The 20,000-nt window shown below is 42.9% G+C and overlaps 4 protein-coding genes across 5 annotated transcripts in view; 2 read left to right on the forward strand and 2 right to left on the reverse strand.

The window, feature by feature from the left end:
- Positions 1-1,782: 1,782 nt before the first annotated feature.
- alkbh1 (alkB homolog 1, histone H2A dioxygenase) lies at positions 1,783-9,100 on the reverse strand. Of its 2 annotated transcripts, none has more exons than XM_063183677.1 (6): positions 8,821-9,100; positions 7,936-8,044; positions 6,828-6,990; positions 5,421-5,511; positions 2,841-3,034; positions 1,783-2,403 (listed from the first exon to the last, which is right to left on the reverse strand). In XM_063183677.1, the coding sequence occupies exons 1-6, from the start codon at positions 8,959-8,961 to the stop codon at positions 1,908-1,910; spliced, it is 1,194 nt and encodes a 397-aa protein (XP_063039747.1). In that variant the 5' UTR covers positions 8,962-9,100; the 3' UTR covers positions 1,783-1,907. The 2 variants fall into 2 exon arrangements, with proteins under 2 accessions (XP_063039747.1, XP_063039748.1); XM_063183678.1 differs by lacking the exon at positions 8,821-9,100 and adding an exon at positions 8,217-8,393.
- A 26-nt stretch (positions 9,101-9,126) lies between these two features.
- On the forward strand, positions 9,127-11,452 carry slirp (SRA stem-loop interacting RNA binding protein). Its single transcript, XM_063183680.1, has 4 exons — positions 9,127-9,262; positions 9,521-9,579; positions 9,669-9,776; positions 11,298-11,452. Exons 1-4 carry the CDS (start codon positions 9,196-9,198, stop codon positions 11,364-11,366), a joined length of 303 nt encoding a protein of 100 aa, XP_063039750.1. The 5' UTR covers positions 9,127-9,195; the 3' UTR covers positions 11,367-11,452.
- A 1,610-nt stretch (positions 11,453-13,062) lies between these two features.
- LOC134434975 (general transcription factor IIE subunit 2-like) lies at positions 13,063-15,539 on the reverse strand. The gene has a single exon (XM_063183679.1). It carries the CDS (start codon positions 15,322-15,324, stop codon positions 14,452-14,454), a length of 873 nt encoding a protein of 290 aa, XP_063039749.1. The 5' UTR covers positions 15,325-15,539; the 3' UTR covers positions 13,063-14,451.
- Positions 15,540-15,841: 302 nt separating this feature from the next.
- Positions 15,842-20,000, forward strand: part of adck1 (aarF domain containing kinase 1) — a 221,355-nt gene continuing 217,196 nt past the window's right edge. Inside the window, exons 1-3 of the mRNA XM_063183682.1 lie at positions 15,842-15,873; positions 16,380-16,522; positions 17,291-17,374. Coding sequence (XP_063039752.1) covers positions 16,388-16,522; positions 17,291-17,374 — 219 coding nt within the window. The 5' untranslated portion in view covers positions 15,842-15,873; positions 16,380-16,387. The remainder of the gene's footprint in view (positions 15,874-16,379; positions 16,523-17,290; positions 17,375-20,000) is intronic.

A 20,000-nucleotide genomic window follows, 5' to 3' on the forward strand; every position in this document is an offset into this window, starting at 1 on the left:
ACCCTTACTGGAGTTTTTCCTTCCCTTGCTAAGCTAAGCAGCAGCAGTGGCCCGCAGAATCTTATTTCTTTAACAACAAATATCGCATTTCTCTGCACTCTGAAAGTGTTTGAAAATATGCTGGCATGTTGTGTTTTCGGAAGAATTTAGGTGTACTCACAACATAACCTAGAAGCAAAAAACCTCTCCTAACAGAGTAAAAAAAAACTTGAGAATAGAAAATAATGTTCCAATAGCACATGCTGTATGTACACACTACGTTTTGTATGCATTCATCACTCCGCTATATTAAAAAGGCTTAATGTCTGTGTGCATGTGTATGTGGGCAATAGCTCAATCTGTCATGAAAAATGGTTGATCTATCTATGTGCTATATCTAGCTATGTGCAAGATGCTCTGGATAAATAAATTGAGATTAATAAATCAACTCTGAACCAGCTTCTTAGTATGGGCCAGAGTTTCTCAAAGTGGTGCATAAACCCCCCTGGGGGTGCGCGGAGGCATGACAGGGGGGGCTTGTGACATCATTTTTATTTTTATTTTCCCACAAGGAAATTATTTTCTGTCTCGTCAATAAGCCAATATGTTTTAAGCATCATATACATAATTAGAAACATGAAAACATAAACATTATTAATTCTCATATAGGAAATGAACACACATCTGCATTCCACTGCAGTCCCTCTTTGTTTTATCTCACCAGTCACTTTTCCTTTGATTCTGCACAGCGCAGCGATCGTAAAATCTGCGCGAGTAGGCTACTGCTGTTGCTTGGGCAGGGGGGCTCGGAAGCATTGAGAACCACTATAGGCCCTCTGTGCATACATCTGACATGTTCTGTAGCTTCCTCTCAGCTCCACAACTGCAGTGGATAGGAGGCTGATAGTAGGGCAGCCGTGGCCTAATGGAGATGGGTTTTAGATCAGAGGGTTGCAAGTTCGAATCCCACTTTTCCACTTCCGACTGTACCTCCCTCCATGGCTGAGGTGCCTTTGAGCAAGGCACCTAACCCCATACTGCTTCAGGGACTGTAAACAATACTCTGTAGTACTTAAAAAAACCTCTAAGTCTCTTTGGATAAAAGCGCCCGCTAAGTGTAATGTAATGTCATGTAAAAAGATCTGCTGAGTGCCTTGTGTTGTGGCAAACCTGCTGCCTGCCCGTGTCAGCTTGGGTCCATTGAGAGGGCTTGGCTTGTCATAGGCAATCTCTCGTCGGCCACAACACGGCTGACACCGATTGACCAGATTCAACGCCGTCCCCTCAGTGCCTTCACTGAAGGTCAACCCTGTTTAACGTCACGCACGCCACCACCACATTGGAGCGGAGAGGAGACTTCAGGGGAGCCAGCGCTCAGTAACACACACAGACAAAGACACACACATCAGGCTGAGGAGAGGAGAAAAGGATCGGTTATCACCAAGACAGGTGTCAGAGTGCTGTAGCCTACTGCATGGCATGGATGTGCTGGCCAAAGAGAGAGAGAGACATAAAACACAGTTGGACCCGTCTAACCGACTACACGGACCTCGTTTCAATATGGCAGACAGCAAGATTTTTTTTTGGAAGTCTTGATTATTGATATGAATTATTGACATTGATGCTGTATCACTGTATGACTATTGACTAGTAAATGCTCAATATAGGCTACTGCTAATAGCCTGATATCAGTTACCATGTCATGGTGAGAAATAAATGCTGCAGCAACAGAACTGAGGATACTTGTGACATGACTACACACTGCAAAATAACGTTTATTTAAAATATTTTATTTATGAACATATATACACACAGGACATACATTTTGAGTGTGTACCCACCAACAGTTACCACATTCTGTAACACTGCATCCATCTCTGCATTGTTTTAACTTAAAATATTTATGATATGCGACCTTGAAATTTCCCTCAGGAACCAAGGTCGTATCCAGAGTCACTCCTCTTCCTCTTAGCTGTAACATCTTCCTCCTCCGATTCATGGTATCCATCCTTTTGTCTGCCACCTTCCACAATCCCTTCACTGTTGTCCACCACCTTTTCCACTGCTGGAAACACCTGACCCTCTCCCAGCACCTGCCTGACGGTCATGTTGACCCGGGCGGTGTGCAGGAACCTGGAGCACAGCTCCCAGTCCTCCTGGGGCACCTCCTGGAGCATGCTGCTGTGGTTGGGCTGCTGGAAGTCAGTGGCCTGCAGGGGGCTCTGTTGCTGCTGCTGCTGTTGTTGCATCAGACAGGTGGGCAGGGGTTGGTCTGCGGGCGCGGGTACGATGCAGGGCACCGCGTGGTAGAGGAGGCGGCTGTCGCCTGACATCACCATGATGTCGCCGCTGCGCATGAACATGGGCGTGGCGGGGTCCTCCCTCCTGGTGCCGCCCAGCAGGAAGACGGCGGCCTGCCCGAAACTGCGGTCGTTTACAAAGAAAGAAAGAAATACTTATGTCACCTTAAATACTAAATAAATACTAATGTCTTAAAACCCAACTGCTATTATATCCCTACTGTCACTAAGAATAATCAGAGACTTTAAGTCAATGAAAACACAATTTTTACAGCTCTTCACAAAAACATCTCAGACTTTGTCCTGCATCTTGACACAATTTTCTCATTATAACTAAGACACAACAATAAGCAGCCATGGACACGGTTATTCAAAAGCGTGGCTGCTAACCACTTGGTTGCCAATGGGAAACTGGATACCAACCAACCAAGTTGCTGAAAGTTAGCAACGACGTTGTCGTTGTCGCTGGGTCAATGACATTTTAGTTGTAGTACACGTCAGTCAGACGTCAGAGTAAAACAAAACCCACCCCAGTCATTGATCCACTCCAGTTCTTCTCACCTGAAGGACAGCAGGGGCCGTGAGTGATCGAGCTCGGACTCGTCCACGTGGATGCCGAGCGAGGAGTCTGAGAAGTAGTAGTTCAGAATGCCCGCCTCGGCCTGGAAACCATGGAAACCACATGCAGCCGCCACCTCGCGAGATAAGGAGTGAAGGTCTGACGGGAACGGAGTGTAGTGGTCTGGAGAGTAGGTCTGACACACACACACAGACAGACACACACAGACACACACACACACACACACACACACACACACACACACACACACACACACACACACACACACACACACACACACACACACACACACACACACACACACACACACACACACACACACAATCAATTTTAAAGAACAAAAACTGTGCACACAACACTATGATGAAACATTAGCCTGGCAAGCCAGACTAAATGTGAGAATAAATGTGAATATTTAGTCTGGCCCTGATCAATGAAACATCGGAAGATTTCAAACCATGTCTGTGCCTATTGGCCAACGCGTTGTCGTAACTCCCTCAAAACCCTGTCTGCTTTGCATCCAAAGATTCAAAACAAATCAAAACAAATCTGCTGCGTTGTGATTGGCCAGCCAGATTCAGGGCCTGGAGCATTGTCTGAGGCTAGACCCACTTGCTGGCAAAAAATAATTTTGGCCGCTGGCGGGTGGGGCTGGTTTACTAGGCTAATGAAACATGACAGGGCTTAAAACACACAACCGACTGAATGAAATAAAATAATAATAATAATAAAAACAAACAACATTGTGATAGAACTTGTGAAAGTGACTCCTGACTGGAGAGTAAACAACAACAACGCCATGTTTCCCGCACAACAGGAGAAGTGGTTAAGCGTTCCCTTGCCCATGTGGTTTTGCTATTAGAGGGACAGAGTGCGACGGGTCAGCTGTCCAGTGACACACTTAGTGTGTGTGTGTGTGTGTGTGTGTGTGTGTGTGTGTGTGTGTGTGTGTGTGTATATGTGTGTGTGTGTTCACCCAAATTACTCCCGCCCTGCTAAAGCCAATCTGCGTGGCAATCATCACTGCCTGTGTTTGTCTCCGCCGGCCTCTCCTTTGTGCCTCAATGTGGTCTTGTGTCTGCAATGAGGCGTGCAAAAACGCAATCAGCACATAATCACAAGAGACCTCTTTCTCTTCCTTTTTTTCCTCTGTCTCTCCATTTCTTTATCTCTCTGTGTCTATCTTTGTATCCCTCTTTCTCTCTCTCTGTATCTCTACATCTCCCTATGTCCAGCTTTCTATTCCTTCATTTCACTTTCCTTGTCTTATCTCAGCATCTCTCTCTCTCTCTCTCTCCATACAAAGTAGACACAGTGGATTCAGTGGAAAATGAGGCCGTCGGATTCATTGCCGCAGCTTCTCAGCATGAAGGTGGAGGGGGTGGATGAGGTGAAGTGCGGTGTGTGTGTGTGTATATGTGTGTATGTGTGTACCTCTGTTTAAAATTCACAAGTTGTTGTCAGACATTTGTCTCGTTAATGAATCGAGTGTGTGACTCCTGGTTGATTTAATGGGACAGAGGACTAAACACTTTGATGTAATTAGCATACAAACGAGACAGGCAGGCGTCATGCCTGCACTGTTACAGATGAAATGTCTTGAAGGGGGCACGCGGCTCTGACAATCACCCTGGACACAGGAAACCTTCCCTAGACGGTCTCAGATGGAACCGGAATGGCAACTGTAACCAGGAAAGCTGTTCTAGAACTGGAACTCTATGAGGTGTTCGAGAATGGTCTGACAACTTCAAACCAACAAGCACCTCCTGCTTCCCCAGCAACCAACAAACACCAATATTGCTATGTGGGCAGTAAAAAGCCCAAGCAACCCACCAGACAACTCCTAAATCCAGCATTTCTTTGCATGTCTTTGTATGTGCGCACACAAGGAAATTGACCTTGTTATTGGAAAATGACATTTATACAATAAGATAAGACAATGGGATATGACACTATTCTCCAGGGGGAAAAGTCTAAATTTCAGAAAACAGATGCCAATGGTCCCTAAAATGTTATAGTACGTCTTATTAATAATAATAATAATAATAATAATAATAATAATAATAATAATAATAATAATGTATTTAAAATATGTCTTCATCCTAAAATGATTTTTTATGCCTGAGATCCAAATTTTCCACTTGACTTTAGCCGGCTCCCTTTAACTCCCCCACAGTGGCTTTGACATGGGTAGCAAGAGCACCACACTGACCTCCATCCAAGCTATTCATGCGTGAGATGGGATGTGTGGGTTGGGGACCAGAAACCCTTGTAGGCTCGGCGGTTCTAGCTGTTTTTAAATAAGCCATTACCATAGACTGTGTACAGACAGGGCTTGGCTGGGACATAAAAACAGGCTGGGCATTTTTGGAATAGACCCGTACCTGACACAGCCCTTTAAGATGAACCAATGGGCTGTCCCACCTTAATTGTGGGCCTATCTGTAAAAAAAGATCCGAAAAAACCCCCAAACCACAAAATAAAGAAAGAAATAAAACGGGAAACCGGGAAAATTCCCTTTATGGCAGATTACCAATCCAGCCCTGTGTATAGGCCATTACCTTGCTGTTCCAGTCATAGTGGTAGCCCAGGGTCACCCAGCGAAGCTTCTCCAGAAGGCTCTTGGGCTCCCGCTTGCTGCGATTCTTCTTTCTGTCACGACAACACAGAACAACAAACACACATATTAAATCACGTTCACGTACGCACGCATGCACGCATGCACGCATGCACACACGCACACACTTTTTACATGCAGTACATCTGGACGAGAGTATATTAGATTACAAAGACCTTGGCCTAAAATAAATGGACATATTGTATACCGTACCTACAACAGTTGTGCTATGATGCTGTATGTGAACAATGTGGTTGAAATGTTGCTCTAATAAAATACAAAATCAAAGAGCACCACGATGGAATATATTGCTTCTAAAAAGCTGTTTTTAGTCTGGTTTTACTGAACAAACAGTATAGGTCAACATTTAAATGTTTTTTTTTTTTTTTTTAAAGCAAGATTGGCCACCATGTGACTCAGTCATTGTTTTTCAATTGGCATTAATAAAGATGGAAAAAAAAACAATTGCTGGAAATTAATGGGATGAATTGAAATGCTTGGCACTTCTTCAGTGACACTATTTAAATGCTAATTAATCTCATTGGCTTCTAGTGCAATAATGACCTCAGGAAATCTGTAACTTTCAGTGTTCGTTATGGGACAACAGGCTTTGTGGACGCCAACTTCAGTGCCAACATTTCCCTCCACATTAGTGTAACAACGCAAGTGGACCAAGAGCATAGCTGCAAGCATACATAGTGGGAAAGTGCAAATATTCTTGGTGCAACACCACAGGTGTGTGTGATGCAAAATGGCAAGGCTACCTAGTGCAACACTACCAGGCGCAGCTACTGCAATCCCTGTCTCACAAGAAAAGTCACTTTGGAAACACAATTTAGAGTTTTTATTTCCTGGTCTTTGTCTATGAAGTCCTATGAACTGTATCGTGTGTGGCATTAGATCTGGAAGTGGAGGTGTGATGGTGACCTTCAGAGAAGATTCCTCACAAACACTAACACAAACACGGTTTCATGACATAAAGGGCAGAATGCTTACTGTGGGCCTCACACTGTTACACCCGGAGAATGCTGTAATAGTCTTTAAAAGGACTTTACTACCATAGTATTACACTAGTACAACTACTTAACACAAAGCCCTCAATAAAATGAAAGCCAAATGAAAGCTTGATCATGATGTGATCAATGTAAAAGATATAGAGATGTTGGTTAATTGTAATATACAAACGTTGAAGACCTAAATTCAATGACAAAAACGGTCTGTACCACATTAGAGTAAAGTCACTGACGTGTATATTAGTTACTACTATTTTACTACAATAGAGTATAACAGTTACTTACTACTATTACACGTCAGTGAGTGAAGTACATCATCATATATTCCCACTACCTACAGTATCGATTCAGTGCTCTTGCCCCAGATGTCCTCAGTCTCTGTGGGTGACATGTGCATATCCAGGTTGCAGACGTTGGGCTTCTGTGGGTAGGTCTTCAGGCACTGCCTCACCCAGTGATGCTGGGTACCAGGCTGGAAAGGGTTCGAAATAAAGATGAACCCTGTATGGAGAAGAAGCAGTAGAAGTGCGGAGTAGCCTTTATGAATGCCAAGGAGAGTCATGTGCTGCCTGGATCTCAAATGGCGCACTTGTGCACTTCGGGCACTAGGTTTCAGTGCGTAACTAATACACCATACACACTGAAACATGAACACTGAAGTGGACAAGTGCACCATTTGAGATCCAGCAATGGTGTCCCGAAGTATATACACAACGCTTACGCAACGCAACGCAACGCAACACAACACAACACAACACAACACAACACAACACAACACAACACAAATCTTTCCTGTGAGGAGTGAGGAGGACACACAGGCATGTGTGTAAGGCGTGGCAATGTCGTGCTGTGTACGCCATGTGCGCACACAAAAACACAGCATAATAAAACACACACACAAAAATAAGAATGTGGCCATGCCTGTCTGTTGAAATGAATATAAATGCGCTGTACCCATTGACAGTAAATAGAATGGACGCCAAATCAACGCTATTTGCCATTCAACGCTTTGAAGCCAGATTTGGGAACATTCCAACTTACATTCCACCTTAGCAACGCCAAAACGCAGGTGCTGATTGGACAACAACAAGACTTCTAACTGTCAATCGAACCATGTTCCGATGCTCATTGGTCAATTTAACTTTTAATATCTCTCTAAAATAAAACATCACCACAAAAAATCACCACCCTGGTAAGTTGGAGAGCAAGGGGACCTACTAGTTGAGCGAAAAATGATCCCCCTGGAGTGGCATTTAAGGGAGATACAGAGTTTTATGTCTCTCATAGGAATGAATGGGATTTGGCCATTTTTTGGTCTTTTTGGGTCCAACCTTGGCTCCAACTTGGCTTCAACAATGAAATAGAATTTTGGCCTCCATTCTATTTACTCTCAATGGCTGTACCACTAAGAACAAGAAGAAATATTGAAAATTGGATGACAATTACCTGGATATCCCTTCAGTCCAAAAGCCCTCCAGTCTCTCACTGGTCTTAAACCTACTCTGGACACCTCGGCTTCTGTCACTCGGGAGGAGTTTAATTCAACACTAAATACCTGCACAAACATGATCAAAACACAAAAAATTACTAGAAACTCAATAGCATACTGTAAGTAGCCAACTGCACACAGGTCCATGAAACAATTGTTTTCCATACATAACCTATTCCAGAAATAAAATGATACAGTACCATCTGCAAGGGTATATTCGTAAAACATAACTTTATACCTGGCCAAGAAACAATGTGGTGGGTGCTCTTATTGAAGAAACACGGTAGATAAACTTGATAAAGAAAGTTATCCCACTGCTGTCAGGTTGTATCTTGTCCATTTTCTTATTCATATAACTTTAGCACCAAATTGTAAGAGTACATTTTGAAACATTGGAGGAACAAATCCCGATAAGAGTTACCACACACTGAGGGGGACAGAAAATCACAATTGTGCATGCACTACAGGAAAGAACTTTGGCACGGTGGTAGATGGACACTCCCAACTGAGATCACTCCCGGACGTGTAGTCCCAGGTGTTTCTATCACTCCCGGACGTGTAGTCCCACCCGATTATATTTCACGTATTATCATACACTGCCACATACAAGCAATTTAGGGTTAGGGTTAGGGTTAGGTTTAGGGTTAAGGAACTAGCTCCGTTATATGGCGGTGGGATCGATAGTCTGGCTAGTGGGAGCGCGCCGACCAGGGAGCGTCCTGCGTTGGGAGCGACAATCAGGGAATCCTTTGGCACTGCCATTTGCAATGTTTACATTCACTACACACCTGTCAAAAACGGTGAGCCGTATTAATAAGAAAAATGTGATCTCTCGGGCTTACCAAATCATTCGTGACGTTCTTCGAAAAGTCGATGACATCACTGAAATCTGGTGGAGGATTTCTGCGTTTATAAAACTTAAAGATATTTTTAAAGGCGTTTTCCCCGTGCTCCACAACGGAGGCCGCCATCTTTTTCATCATTGAACTTTAACCTTTGAACCTAAGTGAAATAACTGCGTTTTGATATGTAGTGCATGTTTTAAGTGCATCATACTTCGTACATATGTATTTTAGGTACGTTTAGAAAAGAACAAACTCATTTGGAACTGTAGATAATGTGTATACACAGTTATGAAATTCACGGTGGACCAGTCACGTGGTACGAGCTGAAAGGTGACAGCGCGAGTGCAAGTTGTTACAACACAAGGACGAATCATGGCAGCAGCCGGGAAAAAGCTATACGAGGTTTTCGTCTCCAAAGTACCTTGGACGCTTGCAACCAGTAAGTAAAACCAGCCATTGCAATGGTGGTTGACTTATATATCTGTATGTGAAATTTTGAAACCATCACGAGAAATGTGTTCATTCACAAGATACGCAGGGAGATGCTAATGGCTGTGTTAGCAAACAGTCAGGCATACCATGTTGAGTTCATTATCTTGTTGGTCTAGTTTAAATGAAATATCTGAATACATAATAAAGATGAACATGTAACTGGTTTAACATATTGGCGTTGAATAGCTTCCGTATTTACTTGCAGAGGAGGTGAAGGAGTACTTTGGGCAGTTCGGGCAAGTCAAGAGATGTTTGATGCCCTTTGTAAGTATATGATCATTGGCAACTTATAACATATGGCTCTGTCTGAAGTGTCATGGCATACTGACCGGCGTGGTGTGTTTGTTATGAAGGATAAAGAGACCGGATTTCACAGAGGCTTCTGTTGGGTTGGATATGCTTCAGAAGAAGGATTGCAGAACGCGTTACAGAAAGAACCCCATGTCATCGAGGGTTCCAAGGTACATGCACCTAAGTCACATTCTCCATAGATGCTCTGTTTCTATGCATGTCAATGAAGTGGGAGAAACGGTGATTCCCTGTGTGTGTCCCAAGCGTATAGATGCATACTTTACCATAGTCACAGAATGGAAGCATTAGAATAGATGCCCTACACACACACACACACACACACACACACACACACACACACACACACACACACACACACACACACACACACACAGCCTCTGATACACATTCTTGAAAATATTAATAGCTGGATGCAACAGAACTTCCTGCAGCTGACTAAAAACAAGTCTAAAATAATTGCTTTTGGTTTTGAGAATGGAAGACAGAAACTCTGTCTCTTACTGAGTCTCTTACTCAGAATACAGTAGCGTTTTGGAGAGCGCGCACATCCAGATTAAACAGGTGCTGGACTTAAACACGATTAAGCATGAAAAGAAGGAAGGTCCGCACACTGTTGCTACTCCCGGTTTATTAACACAACATTTCGCCAGGTGACACCTGACGAAGACCAGACTGCATGGTTGAAAAACGTTGTGTTAATAAACCTGGAGCAGCAACAGTGTGCGGATCTTACTCAGAATACACATCAGTTGGAGAGTAAATCTCATTGTCAATGCGCTCACATCAAAAACACACCTAAATCAGCATTTTGATACCTTAGGAACATGGCTAAAATTAAGAATTTTGTTTTTTAAACAGGATTGGAGAAATTAATCCATGCTTTTACTACCTGTAGAGTTCACTATTGCAATACCCTGCTTCCCCAAAAGTCACTTGGGCAGGTGCAACTAATCCAAAATGCTGCTGCTAGAATCTCAATTAAAACAGAGAAGAGAGACCACATCACTCCGGTACTTAGGTCACTACACTGGCTACCAGTGAGATTTAGAATTGCATTCTGATAGTGTTTAAGTCATTAAATGGCGTATGCCCAGTGCTTAATTTGTCAAGCGGGAGGTCCCGGAGCGCAGAGGATGGGTAGCTCCCCCCCGAGAGGGGGGGGGGTCTGTGATGTCTTTCCCTGAGGTTCCATCCAAGGTTCCGGAGCTCTCGTATGAGGTTCCGGAGCTAGATCCCCCTTGCTCCCCCTCAAATTAAGCACTGATTAGGCCCTACATACGTATAGTCTAGATATGTTGGAGCAATATCATCCCAAAATATGTCTTAGATCTTCAGAGTCTACTCTATTGGTTGTGCCTAGGGTCAAATCCAGACAGGGTGAAATGGCATTTAGTCATTATGGTACCAAATGCTGGAACCAGCTTCCTGTTCAAATTAGAACTGCCCCAACAGTATCTCGTAAAAGAAATTGGATTTATTTTCATCTGGCTCAGGTGATGGTTAGTTAGTTATCTACTATCTGTAAAACACTATAGTTTTTTTTCTTATCTTTTCTCTTTCTCTACTCTCTGACCGTCTTGTTTAATAATGTGCTATATAAATAATGTTGGTTGACTTATTGATTTATTTGGTTCCATTTGTTAATACTGCTGTATTTGTTCCTTCCCCAGCTTCTGGTACAGAGGAACAGAAAACCTGTTGTAGGCAGAAAATTTGCCAAAGAAGAGGAGGAGAGCTGAAGAAGCGTGGACTGTGTGTGTTGTCTTTTTTTGTATTGTTTTGATTTGTATTTATGACATCAAAGTAAAGTAATTGTTTGAATTTACCCCTCAGTGTCTGTCCATTTCAAATCCCAGAAAATATAGCATTTTAAAATGTAATGATTTAAAAAATTATTATCTGACATTGTGGTTACCCCAATGACCATATCCTGGCTATATGCAAGTTCTTAATCTTCGTAGATGAAATGGGGCAAAGATTTCAGCTCTGGTTTCACAGCATCTTGTGGGAGCTGCTTTCAGTTAAGAAATACTGTATGGTCACATAAGGTTTTATTTTTGTCCATTAGCCAATTCTTCCTAATGCTCTGTCACCAAGCTGGCCACATATTTTTTTCCACATATTTTGGCTTGTGGGTTTGTGATAACATCATTGATGATAGAATTTTAATTTAATATCTTGCACAAGCGCAATTCAAAGGTAATAATTTTCTCATTTGCAATCAGGATGTTGAATGGGGAAATGTCCTCCAAAAGTTGTTGTACCTCGGCTGACCGCGGGGAAACCTTGTTTTCTCCATAGAGGCAGGGCATTAGATAAGTGCGAGTCTACAAGTGCAAGTAATGGATTGGAGTTTGGATAGTGGAATGTACCCTTGGTCTTGCTCTTTCTCACACATATACACCCCTTTGCCCTTCCCATGCGAGAGGACAGCCTTGCAATCAGCAGTGAGATCTGCGTGCGTCTACACAGTAACCTGACTGGCTGCTGTTCTTCTGCCACTAAGGGGATGTGACCGATCACAGATCATTACAGCACCCATTACACAGCATCAGTACGCTGCATTGTCATTCCACCAAGACTGAATGGACAGTGTCAGAAAAGTACACTGTTGACCTTGTCATTTTTCTCAACTGAGCAAGAATTTCTATGCTGGTTAAGGTTTAAAAAGATGTTGAATCCTGCATTGTCATTCCACAAATACAGTTACTGGACTGTGACAGAACTTCCCAAAAGGACTTTGGTAGTGTTAAACTAACTTCATTCATTCTTCTCCCTGCTGAAAAAGTGTGATATTCTGTGACATGTTAATAATGTTATGCTTCGAATGGTAACCTGACCAGATTTCATTTGTCAATGACCTCTACCCAGATCAAGCCTTTTATATCGGAGTTCCACATGTTGAATTGATTGTGGCGCAGTGATATTTTGTTGATTTATTCCAAAGCTCTGTCATCTATTAAAAATGCCATACAGTACTTATTTCTGTGTTAACATGGTTTTGGAAGGAATCCGACATCTGTTTAAGTATTGAGGTGCACCTTGAGCAAAATCATGATCATGCTGGGAGTAGAGTAGGAGGGGGTGTACTTTCATAGACATTCGTAATTCTTAAACATGAAGCTCATGGCTAGCAAAGACAGCATACCCAGTGCAACAAAACTGGTTGGCTATGCTATGAGACTGATTTTTCCTTTGATTATTATTGAACATACTGTACCCGCAACATTATGCTATTTTGCTTGAGTCAGGAATATGAAAGCTGGGCATGTTTATGACATTTACAAAGGCCTACCACACCACACACAAGTCTGCCACACATCTGACTGCCCTGAACCCTTTTCAGACTGAAATGTGTTTTTCACGAGGTTGCGAATGCATAGGTAATTCAGCATTCAGCCAGAATGGCACAAAGTATTGAATGGGAGAGTCACCGCTCGTGAAAATTAAGTCACAGGAAGTTTTTATTGAGAGAAATTAATATTCCAAGAAAGCGGATAAACCAATAGTCAACACAGCACAGCAAAGTCTGTGGAATTCAGGAGTTTCAGGCTGGCACAAATCGTGAGAAACTGGAAAGGACTTGCAGCAGATTGTAAAACTTGTACGACCCTCTCATCACCCATTGACAACATAAAACCCACACAAGGCCCTCATGACAGGGAGACTGTTGAGATTACTTTCTGGTGACAGTTCCTTGGATTGAATGCAACAGAGGGTCTATGCTGTCCAGAACCCTGAACTGTAAGAATATTATAACAATGTAAAGGATAAACTATAAGAACATTTTAGTTCAATGATCCAGAAACCATAAACAAGCAGGGGTTTGTTTCTCGAAAGCGTAGTTGTTAGCCAGTTAGCAACTTGGGTAGTTGCCAATGGGAAAATGCATTGCAAACAACAAAGTAGCTAATGTAGTTAGGAACTTTGGTTTCCAGAAATGCACCCCTGGTTAACCCCATCTCTCCCTCAAACCCTGCTCCAACGTAACACTTCTCATCAACCCCTCTACCTAAGTTATGGATAAATGATAATCGCAGGTCTAGACAGCAATACACTGCTGTCAGGAAATAATAACTTTTAACTGTCCAGGGGTCTATACTACAAAGTGGGTTCAGGATAAGTTAAGGTTATGTTGCAAGGTAAATAATCTAATAAAAGAGCTTTTCTTTAGAAAGTAAGGACTCCAGGCTCTTCTATTAGATGATTTACCTCTGAACTTATCCTGAACCAGCATTGTAGTATAGGCACCTGTCCAGTGTGTGTTTGTAGTGGTTTATTTCCGGAGAGTATGCTGCTCATTCAGAAATGTCATATTTGCTATGAATTTACACTGTTATCAAGTTAAGTGCCGAGTGTTCCATCATGGCCTGGAAAATAAAAGTTTTCATAAAAGAATAGGTAGATCCTCTCCCTGTGAATGTGCTATTTTTAATTACCAGATATAAACGTCATTTACATCTTTAGCTGCAAAACCTAGATTTATGAATGGGCAAGGGACATTCTGGATATAAACCACCAACATCACACAATTAAAATAATGACTGAGTGAAATAAAATGGACAGTTAAGCTTACTATTTTTGTTCATAGCTGAACTTAAGCTGTCTCAAAACAAACAAAATAATACAAATATTTACAACTCCGTTATTACTATATTTATATGAATCACTTGGGTTGACTCAAAGGAAATGGGAATGTCTTTTGATGTCCACTTGTTTGTTTTTGCCTTGACTCTGTGTGTGTGTGTGTGTGTGTGTGTGTGTGTGTGTGTGTGTGTGTGTGTGTGTGTGTGTGTGTCCTATGTAGTGGTGGTGCACGATGCATCACTTCTTGTTGGGCACACCCTCGGAGTAGTCCTCCAAGACTCCAGCCAGATGGTGATTGTGGGTCTTGAACCGTTTGCCTTTCTGGCTGGCCTTCTTCCTCTTCTGTACTGGTGCCATTTTCTTTGGTCCGGTCTCCTGCATCGATGTGATGCCCTGCTTCTTCAGGTAGTCCTCAATTTTCTCCTCATCCAAGGAATCCACCGGAATGGCCCTCCACAACTTCTGGAACTCTTCGTCCATAGTGAACTGGCATTGTTTGTCATTGTAGAAAAGGATTTTCTTCTTGTCTGGCCTTGTCACAAATATGATCTGATCACCCAAAGCTTTGATGGCCTTGGCCGAGTTGGGCAGACCCTCCTCGATGTCATCCAGCAATATACCACCCATGCCCAGTTGGTCATGCTTGTCCAGTAGCCGCAGCAGAGCCTTCTTATCCTTCAGATTGTACTTGGGCTTGAAGCCGTACTTCCCATCCACCGCGTCTATCTTTGGGTTGTTGGCAAGGGCCTCGCTCATCAGCCACTGTTTCTGCTTCATGCCAACGTCCAGAAGTTTGCACTCATCTAGAATCTCCTCTAGAGTAAGGTGGTGTGTGTCACCTTTCTGGTGCCTAGTCTTCATGTAGTTGACTATTTTGGCAAGAACACCAAACTTATAGCCAGAGCTGCCAGAGAGTGCCTTCAGGTTAAACGAGCCATTGTTGGAGTCTGTGTTGTTTTTGGAGCCTGATGATGAGGCCTCCTTTTCTAGCTTGGCTCTCTTCTTCTTGGAAGAACTGGATTCGGAATGGGCTGACCTTTTCTCAACTGTGGGGTTGCTGAGAGCCCTCTTTTTGAACAGTTCCCTCTCCCGAAGCAAGGCTGGATCCATCTTTGTAGCTCACCTCCTATGTGTAATCCAACCGATTATCCTCTCTTTGAGAGAAACAGTGAGGTTACGCTTCCAAGATTAGCGGTGTTTGAAACCCTTTTGCACACGTCTTAAGGTTCACCCTCTGTGTGGTTCGTCTAGAAGGCTAACTTTAAAGAACTTTTAACGGAAAGCCACTGCGGCTACATGCTATTCTCACGCCACAAAAATAAACGTTGAATGGAAACAGGAAGAACGGTGACGTGAAATAGAACTCGACAGTGCTCCGCTCACGTGCTTGCCTTTTGCGCATAAATATTACGTTTTGTAGTTCAAGTAAAATGTGTTTTCTTTTTTGGTGATATAGTAAAAACAGGCATGATGTTTACGACAGCTAAAATAGTAATATTTAGCCAATGTGGATATTAGGTACCTATTAAGACATCAGTATTCAAATAAATGATGCGGTACACATTTAACGGCGATATTAGAAAACGATATTACCCACAAACCTATGCGACCGAATTGAAAACACGGGGACACGAGTGGAAAGGTCGCTGCAAAAAACCGGTGAGTGAGTGAATGACCGTTGTAAACAGGGTATAAATTACATGGAAATATGCAATGGCACCCACAGAAACAGTCATGTTTAGCAATGTCAACCGAGGCCTGACCACAACGTTATCGCTCTGACTGTATTCCCCTCTGGAACCAATTTATTTCAATGTGAGAGTGCTTATGAAACTGGTAGCTTGTCAGTTGCATAACACAGTTCAACCAAGCTCACTAACTGTAGCTGAACAAAAGCATATAACTGTCGGATGAAATAACCACTGTGTTTAACAAGACTGTTAACTGTTCACGAATAAAAGGTAACCAGACGTAGTCGTGTTAGGCAGTCTCCCATTTGGTCTCTGCCAATGACAGGTTGCGTGTTGGGCAACGAATGAATGAAGCTGAAACTAGTCAGGGTCATAACTGCTATTTCGAAGCAATGTTGTTCAAAGTAAAACCCGTCCCTGTATACTATAAATAAATCATCTTAGTACCGTGCTTTTGCACTAACTTTCTTCCAGTGCATCTCATGGCTGGGCGGCTGTTGAAAGTGTCCACTGTCGCCACTGCAGTATTTGCATCTTCCGGATTTTACCTGTACAACAACAAGCACCTGGACCCGAATGACCTCAGCATCATTAGGTTCGGTCGTGCGGCAGCCACGGTAATTTATGCACTCAGAATTTTGTTGTAATAGCCAAGTGAAACTCAGAGTTCATTTGAGAACTTGAAAATAGCCTTTCGATTTTCTAAATAATTGGGATGTTGCTGGTCAAATGCCCAGTCAGGAGGACCATGTCAAAATGCAGGTGGTTGTGTTACGCACATATGCCATTACATATTAAAAAAAACAGTTTTAAGTGAGGCAAAGAGAGAAAACAAGAAAATAGAAGTGCCAATAACTAGTAAGGAGCTGCTTGGCTGTGTTGTCACATGCAAAAATAAAGCCACAGCCTACTGAAAGAGTTATAGTTATGTGCGAGAGTGTGACCACACAGGTGTAATAACTGTGTAGTAATTATAGGACCTACCTGTTATTCTTCTGTTTTAGACTTTTAGAAGCTGTTTACACGCATATACATATTTTTTGTTTGAAAATGCATTGGTTTTGGGCCTCTTGGTTACATGTAAATGGAGTTTTAGAAAGCAAATTTCAAAACTTTTCAAAATGATTCACAGATACACACAGGGGATAAACACATCTGTTATGGAGCTTTAATTTATCCCCATGTCATGTTTATGTGTCATTTTTAAAAATATCTGCATGCGTTTAACCAGCACACAGTTAAAGACTACGTCATAGCCACCCTGACCGGCACTTTGGTCCATCAAAGCAGTTTTAAATATGCTTTAGAAGTTAAATGAATTTACTTGCAGGTACTTTCACTGTTTATTTATATATTAAATACAATTTTATTTTGTGTATTTGAAGACTGCCCTCATCAGCTACGACTACTTCACTGCCTTCCGTGATGTGGCACATGGAACCGAAGAGTACTGGGACCTGCGGTCTAAGGTAGGCGTGATCACTCACTCAACACAGCCAATCACAAGGCTGTGTGAAGGGTCCAAGCCATTCTCCCTTCACACACATTTGCTCTGCCAAATAGGAATGCTACTGGCTTTAAGTAACCCTACTGGTTCAAAATGCCAACACAAGCTCCTAGCAGGGGGATGGGGGTAGGCGTAGGCTGGGCTGGGCTGGGCTGGACTGGACTGGGCTGAGATCAGGTGTCCGGTGGGGTGACTAGACAAGGGACAAGCCTAATCCACCCCTAAAATACCCTGTCCATCAACGGAGTCCATTAATTTTGCCCATCATAAAGCCCACTCGCACGAAACGTTGTGTTTGCACCTGGGACTCCAAAGCACTTTCATATCTAATAATGTTAAAGTTCAAAGAGCCTATGCTGTGTGGTATGGCTTGGTCAGGTAAGCCTATCAGAGACTCTTGAGGAGTTTTGCTTTCATAAGCTTGTCTCAGGAGCAAAAGTAGTGTTGTTCAAGTTCTGCACAAGGATTTCCCCATTTGTTGAATCAATGAGTTGCAGACATTTGAATATTGAGGCTCTGTTTAGAAGAGCTGATGGAAGGAATCAGTTGCAAAGCTTTTGCTGTGAGCTACATCAGTTGTATTATCTGTTTCACAAGGCCTGCTATGAAATGCAGTTAGAATTCTTTTGGAGCAGGTTTGTTCCCTCGCTGTCTCTTTGTGTGTCCGCCCACAGTATTTTGCATCGCCTGCAGGTGGTGCCAGACACACACCACATTAAAGATAGCACTGGTCAGACAGCCAGGTTTCCATATCTGATTGCTCTTCTTCCAAGGTTGTATTCTGGCTCTCCCCTGTAGTAAAGATGTGAAGCAGCAAACTGGATGAAAGACATGCACAATAAAAAAGACAAAAACTTGATGGCAGTGGCATAGAACTTACCTGACTCTTGCCAGGTATGGGAACGCCCCTGCGTGACGTAGCGGAACGCAGCCCAGATGATGTAAATCAGGTTAGCATAGAACAGGGCTGGACAGACAATTATGAAGTCTTGCCAATCTTGGTTGCAAATGAAGTTTGTTGAAAACAGTCTTGCGAATGTCAGGTTGAACCATATCAGTAAAATTGGCAGTGGACTACTCGGGGACTGTACTGGTTCCTGTGCATGGGACATTCACTGTGACAGAAGCCAACTCTAGTGAATTAGTGTGGACACATGGTGGTTTTTCATTTAACAAAACCATGCATTAAAGTGGGCAAATTGTTCTTTGGATTATCTAGATGTGGGATTGTGCTGCAATATTAATTTTGAAACTTAAAGGAGAAAGAAAAGCTTATGCCACCTTTTCCAAGAAACTTGCCAAGAAACGTATCTGTCATTGTATTCTATGGACCTTGTCATTCTTTACAACTTTCATCCTTTACTGGTGTTACTAGAAATGTTGAAAGGTTTGTGGGCTTTTATGTTTTATATTAAAGTTCTGGATATTTACGTGATGCACTGGCGCGTGTGTTAAAAATGGCACCATTTTGTTTCCTGAGGTGTGGAAAGCGCAACCTGAGTTGTGAGGGAATTGCATGCTTGTCAGGAGGCTAAACGGTTCTCACTACTGCACTTGTTAATGCACCAGAGAAGTAGATTTAAATGGCACACACGCAGCTAAATGTACCAGGTAGCCTCGGGTATACAACACATGCGCTAAAAGGGAGCAAACAAGAAGAAAGTGAGTGTCTGATGAAGAGACCTGTGCAATATTTCACTTTCTTGATCATCCTAACCGGTTCACACCAGGTACTTTGAGAGAGAGAGAGAGAGAGAGAGAGAGAGAGAGAGAGAGAGACTCTGCTAGGAGCAGAAGTTCAATTTATTTGCAGAATTTTAGAGTTCTGTAACGTTCTTGGCTTTGCCGCATTCCACCCGATCGCTCACCTCATAAAGCTTCTCATAAAGACTGCAGGGTGCTAAGATTCTGATAAGTCCTTGGACCAGACGCTTCTATCTCTCTCTCTTCTCTCTCTCTCTCTCTCTCTCTCTCTCTCTCTCTCTCTCTCTCTCTCTCTCTCTCTCTCTCTCTCTCTAATACACACACCCTCTATGTCTGCCCCCCCCACCACTGTTCTTTTTCTCCGTCTTTCTCTCTCTTTTTCTCTTTCTCTCTCTTTCTCTCTCTCTCTTATACACACACCCTCTCTGTCTCCCCCCCCCCCGGCCCCCCCACCACTGTTCTTTTTCTCTGTCTTTCTCTGTCTTTCTATCCTTCTCTTGCTCTCTCACTTTGCTTTCTCTCCCACTCTCGAATTGTGAAATTACTTCGTCCTCCATCGCTGTATCTGAGGATTATGCTGAAAGGGCCGAGTTGTGCAGCGCTGTCTGGGGTGAATTGAAAGCCGGAGTGCCAATGGCAGGGGATAACACCAGACGTGTGTGTGTGTGTGTGTGTGTGTGTGTGTGTGTGTGTGTGTGTGTGTGTGTGTGTGTGTGTGTGTGTGTGTGTGTGTGTGTGTGTGTGTGTGTGTGTGTGTGTGTGTGTGTGTGGAAGGGGTGTTAAGGGGGGCTTTGCGGTAAACACTGAGCTTTTATACGTTTGGATATCTGACCCATTTAGAAAAGTCTTTCTTCACATTTCTCCATGTCTTTCTCTCACACACG

This window comes from Engraulis encrasicolus, chromosome 19, assembly GCF_034702125.1.
Source record: "Engraulis encrasicolus isolate BLACKSEA-1 chromosome 19, IST_EnEncr_1.0, whole genome shotgun sequence".
Taxonomy (NCBI): Eukaryota; Metazoa; Chordata; class Actinopteri; order Clupeiformes; family Engraulidae; genus Engraulis; species Engraulis encrasicolus.

Bases quoted from the DNA above. Each gene is read 5' to 3' on its own strand.
- alkbh1 (XM_063183677.1), bottom strand. From the start codon at position 8,961: ATGATGAAAAAGATGGCGGCCTCCGTTGTGGAGCACGGGGAAAACGCC. The intron at 8,045-8,820 runs GTAAGCCCGAGA...ATGTTTGTGCAG, and splicing joins AGAACGTCACGAATGATTTG to GTATTTAGTGTTGAATTAAA. The intron at 5,512-6,827 runs GTAGGTAGTGGG...TTGTCGTGACAG, and splicing joins AAGAGCACTGAATCGATACT to AAAGAAGAATCGCAGCAAGC.
- slirp (XM_063183680.1), top strand. From the start codon at position 9,196: ATGGCAGCAGCCGGGAAAAAGCTATACGAGGTTTTCGTCTCCAAAGTA. The intron at 9,580-9,668 runs GTAAGTATATGA...TTTGTTATGAAG, and splicing joins AGAGATGTTTGATGCCCTTT to GATAAAGAGACCGGATTTCA. The intron at 9,777-11,297 runs GTACATGCACCT...TTCCTTCCCCAG, and splicing joins ATGTCATCGAGGGTTCCAAG to CTTCTGGTACAGAGGAACAG.
- LOC134434975 (XM_063183679.1), bottom strand. From the start codon at position 15,324: ATGGATCCAGCCTTGCTTCGGGAGAGGGAACTGTTCAAAAAGAGGGCT.